The 10,667-nt window shown below is 43.4% G+C and overlaps 1 protein-coding gene across 4 annotated transcripts in view; it reads right to left on the bottom strand.

The window, feature by feature from the left end:
* Positions 1-2,988: 2,988 nt before the first annotated feature.
* ARID5B (AT-rich interaction domain 5B) overlaps positions 2,989-10,667 on the bottom strand; it is a 213,128-nt gene continuing 205,449 nt past the window's right edge. For all 4 annotated transcript variants that reach the window (XM_069101850.1, XM_069101849.1, XM_069101851.1 and 1 more), the window contains one exon: positions 2,989-9,129. In XM_069101850.1, coding sequence (XP_068957951.1) covers positions 6,979-9,129 — 2,151 coding nt within the window. In that variant the 3' untranslated portion in view covers positions 2,989-6,978. The remainder of the gene's footprint in view (positions 9,130-10,667) is intronic.

Here is a 10,667-nt window from a genome sequence, read left to right as displayed (position 1 = left end):
AAAGGCGATTCTGCTTCTAGAAAATGTTGAAATTGTGACTGTTTTTAAAAGAAACTTTTTTTTTTAAAAGAAGAGTAGCCTTATTAGTTTTAAACCCTTATAATCACCCACAAAAGGCAAAACTAATGTCATGTAGAAATCCACTCAAGCCTGTATTAATAACAGTAATGATCATAATATATACGTATTGCTTTAAAGTTTGGAAAGCTCTTTATGCATATTATGTTCCTTGATTCTCACAATAATCTCGTGAGGCAGGGCTATTATTACCTTCATCTCCACTGTAGATGTTAATATCTGCATTTTATCACCCGGCGGTGTGACCGGTGCCTAATGTCACTGAGCAGTCAGGTGTCCGGAGTGGTTCTTCCTGACATCAAGCCTTCAGATTATTCACTTTACTATCGAGCTGCCTCATTAAGATCATCATTCCATATTAAGGCCTTTAGGAAAAGGCGAGTCCTTTTAAGAACAGGCTGAGTCACATATAAATGATGGTACAGGGCTTGCCCAGTGTAAATTAAGAAAATACTTTGATGTTTCAGTACAGCAACCTCCAAGCTGGCAAGCTGGCTAGCCTGCTCACCCTGCACCATCCTTGCCCATGTCCTCCCAAGAGGTCTATGCAGAGGGTTCACCCAAAGTGCTACTACAAGGGGCTTTCTAGCTACTTCAATGCATGATTTTATTGGTGTCTCATTAAAAAAAAAATGATTATGGTCAAGCCTTGCTCATTTCTAGATGGGTTGGCCCACTTGTGGAAGGGCTGGTCTTTTGGGGGAGCTAAGTGAAGATAGAACACTGGGCCTAGAATCGGGAAGACTTGAGCTCAAATCCAGCTTCAGTCACTTAATAGCTGTGTGACCCTGGGCAAGTCACTTAACCCTGTTTGCCCCAGTTTTCTCATCTGTAAAATGAGCTGGAGAAGGAAATGGCAAACCCCTCCAGTATCTCTGCCAAGAAAACCCCAAATGGGGTCACAAAGTGTTGGACATGACTGAAACAACTAATCAGGTGACATCAGAATTTTGGGCAGTTAGCCTGGATAGCAGTGTGACTTTGGGCAAATCATCAAACCTTTGTTCCCAGTTTCTTCACCTGTAAAATGGGGATTATAGTGAACATCTTCTTCCCAGGATTGTTGTGCAGATCAAATGAAGTCATAGTCACAAAGCAATTTTGCCAACCTTGAACTACTCTGTCAGTTATGTTTATTCTGAAATGAACAAAAGTATTTTTATTGAAGCCCCCAATTCATGAGGCTTTCCTTCGCTGCACTGCCTCATCTCATTGTATGATGCAGCTTCTCTTGATTCTGTCCCCAGGTGTTCAGTTCTTTCTACAAGTCAGAAAGGGGCCAAACCATTAGCAAACATACCAGGCTCTCCGGTGAAGCCCAACCACAAAGACAAACCATTTGTGACTCCTGTGTTGTTCAAATGCCAGCCTGCTTCTGACATGAATTTACTTAGGATTCCCTTTCTCACACCGGGCACCAACATGAACTTCAGGCCTGATCAGGAGCGCCCGCTGTGGGTTCTCAAACAGAGGCTTTCGGACTGGCTTTCTTCAAAGGGAGCTTAAGACCATTAACCATGAATTACTGCCCACTTGGGAGTCACCTCTGGCCAAGCCACCCTTTGCACCTCAAGGCAAGTGATCTAACTGTGGGCCTCAGTTTCTTACCTGTAAAATGAACACCCTGGAATAGTTGACCTCTGAAGCCCCTTACAACCATAAATCCAGTGAAAGATGGAAATCTTTTTCTCCTTTTTCTTACCATGTAGGATTTAATAAATGCCGATTGTGAACTAAAGTCTGGGTTGTTCTCTTTTTCAAAGGACTTCAATCAACCACAATTTATTGAAGAGGGGCAGGGTAAATGTCTATCTCTGAAAGGCTCCGTACCTCCTAAGAAGTGTGGCATGATAGATGGAGAGCAGGACAGAGTCAGGAAGCCATGAATTCAAATCCTACCTCACCCTTACTGTGACCCTGGGCAAGTCATTGAATCTGTTTCCTCACCTCAGTTTCCTCACCTCAGTTTCCTCACCTGCAAAATGGGGAAGCAAAAAGCACCTACCTCCCAAGGTGGTTGTGAGGATAAAATGAGATGTTTCCAAATCACTCTGCAAATCAACATAAGCTATTGCATGCTACAAACAGATGGGAATGACTGAACAGCAAAAGGAGGCCATTCATTGGTGGGTTTACCCAGAAAGTGCCAAGGTGATGAATTAGAAATGGGAGAGGGGCTGGGAAGGAGGTGTGGCTGATGGTGATAGGATGTGGTTCTGAGGGGACCTCCAGAAACCGGAAATCTCCCTAAATGGGTCAGTCCACACACACACACAGCTTGAGCACTTGCTCGGGGCAGCTTCCTGCCCATCACCTTACCTGCCCACCTGTGGCGGCTGTCGACATTCAGCTCCCACCTGAGCACCTGCATCTCTGCTGCTGGGAAGAAGACAGCTCACAGAAGGGTGTCCCAGAGCCAGTAACTGGGGAATACCCCCTTTCAGACTATAAGCTCAGCTACCCTGGGAGATAGCCCAGGGCTGATCATCAAGAAAAAAACTCACAGTACTGGTTTAGGGAGGCTCATTCAGATCAGTACTGACCAGAAATCATTTGGGGATATATCTGAATAGTGTGCTACAGGGATAGGCAATGTATCCTAGTGGGAAGACAGTCCAATTTGGACTCAGAGGATCTGGATTTGAAAGCCCCCTCCCTAGATCTGTGACTTAAGGAATTTCACTTCTCTGGGCCTCAGTTTCCCCTCTGTAAAATGAGGCATTCTGACTAGATTTCAAAGGTTCCTTCCAGTTCTAGGGCAATGCTCCCACTTTTCCCCTGGGGAGGAAACACCTTTTATTGGCATAAAAGAAGGCAAGATTGGGGGCAGGGGTGGGGCAGCCTTCGAAGTCTAGTGACTTCTCAACAGGAAAAGCAGGAGAGAGAATTATTACTCAGGCACCAAAGGGAACAGATAGTAACATTTTTTATTAAATATGACAGTGGATCAAAAAGTACAAAATATCTCTTGCCTGCTATGTGATTGGGAAACTATTGGCACGTGATACAGTATCAAAAGCATTAATAAGTACAATTTGGAAAACATACAAAATCGAGTGTTTATAGTTGGCTCAGCTTTATTTCTGGTAGTGTTCAAACTAATGCAGAAGTCCCTCAATAACCTCCTCCATGGGAAAGTCTCTAATATCACTGGGCCATTTTACTATATACAAATAACCACCTTACAGAGCATAGAGGTTACATAACTCAAATCACCAAAGTATACAATATTTACAACAAAGGAAAAGTTTAAAAAAGTATAAACAGCCAAGAGATTATGCTGCCTTTTCTTCAAACATATTTCAACCATAGGGAGACAAGCAGAATATCAAATACATTTACAGCCAACACTGGAGTTAAGTGCTTATGATGATCGTTTCAATGGTGTGGGTCTCGCCAGAGTGAAATCATTCCCATTCCTCATTAAGATCAGGACAATTGGAAAATTGGACCAGATGGGACTTGGCTGACCACCACAAAATGTGACCGTATGGAACAATCAGTGAAGAGAAAAATGAACTGCTCTCTTTGAAGGCACACTACATAAAATATTTTTGTGGGACCAACTCAAAACTTCCATGAGACACAGCAACACAGTAAGGTACAGTACTTAAGAGCTCATGCACCAGTTCAGTAAATTGTAAAGTCAATATTGGGCTTGAACAAACCATTCTTTATGCTCTGATAAATGTGAACTGAGAGTCTCCAATAACTAACTAAATAAGACAGTCCTGTTGCAAATATTCCACATTCTAATCATTGACTAGGAGGCCGCTGACTTCTGAAACTCAACAGGCTTCTATTTTTAAAACTGAGTTTGCTAAAGTCAAAAGAGTTGTTTTTGTGTTTTCCTTCCTTTCTTTCTTTTTTCTTTTTGGTGGTGCTGGGGGGAAGGGTTGTTATTTAAATCTTATAACCTCCAAAATATCTAATGAATCATGGTCGTAGTGCATTTGGAATTGCAACATTTCTTGGAAGCTGTTCTCAGTAAATAGATTTATGATTCTGTAGCCCATTAGATTCCACAATTTCCTTTACAAAACTACCAATAACAATGGTTTGGTTGCACAACAAAAGGCTTGCACAACTCCATTCAATAATAAGGCCCCTTGGACTCAAACAATACAAACAAAGCTCCATGTAAAACATAAAAAAAAAAAAAAGCCTTTCTCAGCCAATGAGGAATTCAAGGGTCCTTTGGGAGAAAGAATTCCAAGATTTTGGATGAGATTTTAAAAGCAACAACAACAAAAAATAATAATAACGTGTTGTTTCCGGAGGGAGTCCCACCGTCTCTCATTAGTGGTCCTGAGGTTTTACCTAGCATTTGATCTCCCTCAGAGAGAAATAGTGAGCCTCCTCTGGCAACAAAGGAAAATAATGAATGCTGGCTTCTATTAACGTGATTTGAAAATGGCATGACCCAATTCCAACCTGATGGAACCAAAGTGAGATCAGTGCGTTGCGGAAAACAAATACCCCCAGGTCCACAATTTCGAGGTGACCCCCACCCCCAAAAAGGGAAGCCCCCATTTTCTTAAAAACAAGCTCGTTTACTGTGGAATGCCATGGGGTTATTTTTCTTTCATATTCTCTGGTTCTGTCACGATTTATATCTAGTGCAACTTCCTTATATGTCCCGGCTGGAAGGAAACCAGCTGGGATTGTGATGTTCTCTCTCTCTCTCTCTCTCTCACTCTCTTGTGCAACAGCACGATAATATGCACTCACACATGTATAACCTAAAGTCTATTAGTTTATTTAATATTCTCTCATATATATGTATATATGGGCATACATACATATATACACACACACCCACACACGTGTTTATCTTTCCCCACAGGAAGGTAAGTAATTAATTGAAGCAAATGGAACTTTGAACACTGGATGACTACATTCTTCTGTTTTCACCTTTGGATACTAAGTATGTTACATTAGATATTTGGCTTTATGTCGTGGTGACGTTTCAATACAAATAAATGCATTGCATGCATGGCTTTGTTCTAGAGCCTTACCAGTTCTGAAAATTCTGCAGGCGAGTTGCTTATTTAGAAGCTGAAAATTGGCATCAATTTTCATACAACAAAACATCTCAGAGGAAAAAAACATCCAAGACCTCAGGTAAATAGAGAACTAATGTCTACGGGAAACCACAGGGGAGGGGAATGGTAAAGGGTTTTAACAGAATGATCATCTACGGAGAGAGGAGGGGGCCTCTCAAGGAAGGCCAAAAGGAAACCCACCATTTTTTTTTTTTGGACTGACAAAACATCTTGAAAAGAAAACACTCTGTGGTTACATCTCAGTAGCCCATGTAACACAGAGGCAAAACAAATCATCCACATCTTTCCATGGCTTGACCAGCGTGAGCATTTATTTCAGACGACAGAAACAAACATCAAGCAAATCTGTTGCCAGACAGCCCATTGGTTAAAACAACTACCACGACGACATTGCCTTTGCAACCAAAGATGAGTTTTGTTTTTTCTATGCATAATTAAACACTCCAAGTGTAATCCATAGCCAGGATGACATGGTGGTAGTGGGTTCTTCTTTATATCTGTAAGAGGCCAACTGGAACAGGCCAGTGATGACACCAAGGGCAGCTCAGCTGGGGGAAGGTATTGGATGTCTAGGCCTTCTCTCCCCTCCCCGCACCTGCCCTCTAGCCCTCCTTCCTCCAACCCCTTAAAGGGTTTCAACCCAACATCAGCAGAGATCATCTTGGCTCCTGCTTTAATTTCTGGAATTCCTAAAATATCTGTACAGCCCACAAATATGTCCTCTGGATTTGGTTGTTATTCTGTAGCTTGTTGCCAATGAAGTTTGTGTTTTTATGATTCCTCTGGTATGTAGGACAGTTTCACAGCCTAGATAAGGTAAGTACAATGCTGAACATTTTCACAGAACCCAACACTTCAAAGAAAGCCTTTGGCTGGGTACACAGTGGAGAAGCTCTTTCGGCCCTGCCATGTAGGAGGAACAAAATCCTTCAATTGCAGATTGAAAAATGAACTTGGTTTGCACCATTGTGTGATCCGCCTTCTGTCCCTCTCTCTCTCTCCATCTCTCTCTCTTTCTCTCCATTTGTTCCACTTGAATGGGTTGCTTCAATTTGTAAACAATAACTTTACCACCCAAAGCTGCTCCAAATGATAAGATGTGGAAAAAAATATACACACATCAACAAAGAGGACAGCCTTTAAAAAACCAAAAAACCAAAACAAAACAGGAAACAGAAACAAAAGACCTGCCAACAAAATGATACTGTTTAATTAAAAAAACAGGACAGAATAAACTGGGGAGGAAGGGGGAAATGGCACTACCTGTATATAAATTATGTGAACAAACAAATACAGGTACCTTTTAAGAAGCAAGTCTATACAGTCAATCGAACAGTGTTTACTTTTCCGGCTTAATAGTGTCAAAAGGAAAGATCGATTGCAGATTCACTATACATTGCATTGATTTAACCTTGAAAAGTCAAGCAACTGACCCAAAGATGGGCATCCCTTGATGGTGTGGATTCACCACAGTCTTCCTGTTCCCCTCCTCTGAATTGCCACCTTTCTAGCTCAGGCCCAACAATCTGAGGGCAGATGAGGGTCTCTTTTAGCAAATTTTGGACGTTGTAAATCCCTTCACAAAACTCGTGTGCAAAGTGAAATGATTTGGAGGTTGGGGAGGTCATCAATATGGGAAAGGGGGGTCGAGACTGACCTAGCCAAAGCATAGCCTTACCCCAATCAAAGAGACCTATTCATTCAATTCCCAGGGTGGATCCTGAGCCCTAGTTTAGAAGGAATACTGACTTCTCCTTCTTCACGATGTCATCACAGGGTAAGGAGTGAAGCTACGAGATTGACATTTGCATTTAGATGCTTTGGAAGGCTAAGTTTACAGTTTTGTACTGGGGTGTACAGATGATAGTTGGGAAGATGGGAAGGCCGCCTGAGGGTTTATAGCAGCTAAAGGGTAGATGCTGTTGTGCAAAATCTCTCCATAGGAACTTCCTACAGGTGTGGCTGCAGCTAAATGTCTATAGAGCTGCTGAGAATTTGCTGGGGATGTGAAGATCCCACGTTGCATCACGAGCGAGTGAAAAGCCAGGGGTTGCATTAGCGGAGAGAGCACAGTCTGGTTTTTCAAGTACTGCAAAGGGTGAGAATATCCAGCTGGGACGCGGGAATTGAGACCGGAACACAGGGTTCCTGGATACAACCCTGTGAAGATAGGAGAGGAGAGGGGGAGCTTGTGGCTCTCCAACGTGCTGCTGGCATGCCCACCATGACCTGGCTTAGTGCTTTCACCATCCTGCTCCGAGGCCTTGTCTTTTGCCGAGGCCTCCTTGGAGGAATCCAGGGGAGATACCGCACGGATTTTTTTCCCGGAAATCACAAGATCCAAATCCTCCAGGCTCCTTTTTAAAGGCCGCGCTGCGCCAACATTCTGGGGGCTTGTTCTGCGGTGTACCATTGGATGAACCATCCCCTCCATCTTCCTTAAATTTTCCAGTCTCACATGGTGAGGCTTTCCAGATCTAGGAAGCGATTCAATGTACTTTTTGGGGGCTGACATGGTCATGGGTGACACTCGGCAGGCTTTGGGGTTACAGTCTCGATTTGTCTGGCTGCTCATAACCTGAAACTGTGAAATCGTTTTGCCTTCCTGATGCCCCACTGATGAATGAGCCAGGCCCAGGGCCTTTCCAGTCTGCTTATGCGTGCTCTTTGGAAGACTCAAATCTGTGGGCTGATCATCTGAAGAGGCCTCCAATGCCGTCTTTTTGTCTTGCAGATGCAAAGACGTGTGATAATTTACATTGAGTTTTTCTTGGTGTTTATGTGAAAGGAAAGTAGAAATGTTTTCTGATTCTCTATACATGTCTCGGGGGGGATATTTAGATGTCTGTTCATTATTAAGGTGGTGTTCTGTATGTCGGTAAAGGTTGTGTAAATGAGGAGATGAATAGAAATCCGCCAGAAAGCTGGGCACATGGGAGTGCTGGAGTGCCCTTCGGTCCATCAGTTTGTCTTTGCCCTCCTCCAGATCCGATTTCAGTCCATATGACTCGGTGTGGGGATTAAGGTGATGTTTGGAGAAACTACAGCGGTGGGGATCTGGCTTGCTTGATTTGTCATGCTTAAAGACTTCATTAATTACTTTTCTTTCTTCAGAAGTCTTGCTTTTGAAGCTCTGCACATGCTGTATTACCGATGGCCGGCTGACCACCATGTGGTCTACACCGGGGCCGTGATGGGCCTGGGACAATCCTGAACACAGTTCGTCTCTACTAGTCAGTTTCTTTTTGCTGATCAAAGGGGGAGGGGAGCCATAGGGATAGCTGCTGGACAAACTGGTCCCGCTTACCTGGGACAGAAGTTTTTTCTTTGCCAATGGAGACATGATGCCTGGATTACCCCGTGAGTAAAGCAGGGGGGTGTAGTTAAATGCCGGGTCATCGTGGGGGACCGTCAACTCTTTCTCTTTGAACATGTCAAATGACTGGACCACAAGGACTTTGGGGTTTTGTTTCAACGCGTCATGGATGTCGTCGTGGCCGAGCTGGTCCACTTTCACAGTGCAGTTGGCAATGTAATTGGCCATCACAGGCAGCTTGTCATCTTCCATCTCGTTCTGGCTCGCCAAAGGTAGCTGCATGGTGGGGAAACTGCTGAACGGGCTCTCCTGGAGCTCGTTTTCAGGGTTCTCTGTGAAACTGCAGGTCTGGGGCTCTTGCTTCATGTCAATGAGGACATCTGGTGATGGGTGCAACTCTTTGCCGCCCAATGGGATCTGGCCTGACTCCTCCTCGGGGAGCACCAGAGGAAGGAAAGAAGAAGGAGTCTCTTCCTCCTCGTTGGCCTTGGCCTCCTCAGCTTTCTCCTTGTTTGAGCCTTGGTCCTTCAAGTCTTCTTTTTCTGGGTCCGCTCTGGACGCAAGCACCTCTGCTGGGATTCCTTCCATCTGTTTCTTCAATTCTACTGCGGCGAGGGGTGCGGTCAGACTTCTCGGATCTGGCATCTCCTTCTCCTTCTCCGATGAGACCTAATAAAATATTTCAATAGTCAGAAGAAAGCAAAGAATGTTGACAGATCCCACTATGAAATACAACATACACCCAGCAGCTTTCCTTAAAAACAGGCTTGTCAATCACCTCCGAGAGTTTTGAAAGGCTTTATTACTCCCCAATCACAGCTCTAAACAAAGAAATCTAAATTACAGAAACATTAAGGGAAATACGCATATCGACTCGGGTTTCTTATGAGACACCTATCAAAATAGCAAAGCCGTGTATACTGATGGTATACAATCATATCATCTCTTGATTCCAACATATAGTTTAATTCTGAGGTTGTCTTCTTGTCAAATCAGTCAATTATCCAAATGGGTTTTAAATTACATGTTGTAGTTTTATGACACCATTGAGAAAGATTAAAAAAAATAGTTGCTCTCTTCTAGAAGGCAGGCAAGCCCATTAAAAGAACCACACAACAACAAAGGACATTCTCACCTCTTGCTGTTGCTGGAGATGGCCGGATTCACTCTAATTTCTGCAATTTGGTGAATTTAAAATTAGCGACTGCTTGTGTGTTAATAATTTCTCCTTGGTGCCACTCGATACACAAATAATGCTAAAATATTTAAAAATTATGCAGATGCTGTGGCAGCCTGCCTGCCAAGGAGAAAAGAAACTCCCAGTCTCCCTTTCAGCATTGTGGCAAGCTACATTTTTATTAAAGCTAAAAATGAAGTTGTCAACATTCAGGCAATGTGCACCATTACAAATATAGCTTTTCTCTTCCCTGAAATAAGTTATCGTCAACGAGACAGCCCCTCTTTGTGCTGCCCCATTGACAAAGCTTGTGGGCACAATCCACTCCATTCATTCCTTTATGGAGCCAGATGAACTGTGACCTCCAAAGGTCATTATAACTTTCCATCTGTGACCCCAGCTGACTGACAAGGCCTTTCATAAGAGCTGTCATCTCATCCTTGCCTTGGCGGAGGATGGTCACAAAACCATGCTTTGTGCTGGTCTTTTATGGCATCTGTCTCACCCCCCAACTTTGTTCTCCTCAGTTGTTAAGATAAGAGGAACCAACAAAGTGATTATCTAAATGTTGCATGAAGGTATTCGCATGAGCCTCAGTGGTGGGGGTGGCAGAGAAAGCATTGAATAAATCACACCCACACCCATTTAAAAGATGTCTCTCCACAAGACCCCACTGTGCTCAGGGATGCATAATTTGTTACAATCTCTGGTCATCCGTCTCAACCTTGCACAAAGAATTTTCTTTTTTAAAAGTCCAAATATCAACATGTCCTCTGTGATGTAAAATCTAAGAAATTTATAGCTGGTAGCAGTCCTGGATCCACTAATTATAGCCAGTATGACCTTGGGCAAGTCACTTACCTGGTTTGGGCCTCAGTTTCCTTCTCTGTAAAATGAAAGGGGAAGTCAGTCTACACCATCGCTAATGCTCCTCCCAGTCCTATGATCTCTTATTTTACAGAGCAGTAAACTGAGGCCTAGTCACTTGCCCAAGGTAACAGGCTATTTAGCTAGTGACAGCACTGAGACC

The sequence above is a fragment of the Petaurus breviceps genome, unplaced genomic scaffold (assembly GCF_028583685.1).
Source record: "Petaurus breviceps papuanus isolate PSGF00001 unplaced genomic scaffold, PetGlider_PUasm1.0 490, whole genome shotgun sequence".
In the NCBI taxonomy this organism is placed as follows: domain Eukaryota; kingdom Metazoa; phylum Chordata; class Mammalia; order Diprotodontia; family Petauridae; genus Petaurus; species Petaurus breviceps.
Note: the sequence above shows the minus strand (reverse complement) of the source record. Positions and strands in the feature narration are given on the sequence as shown.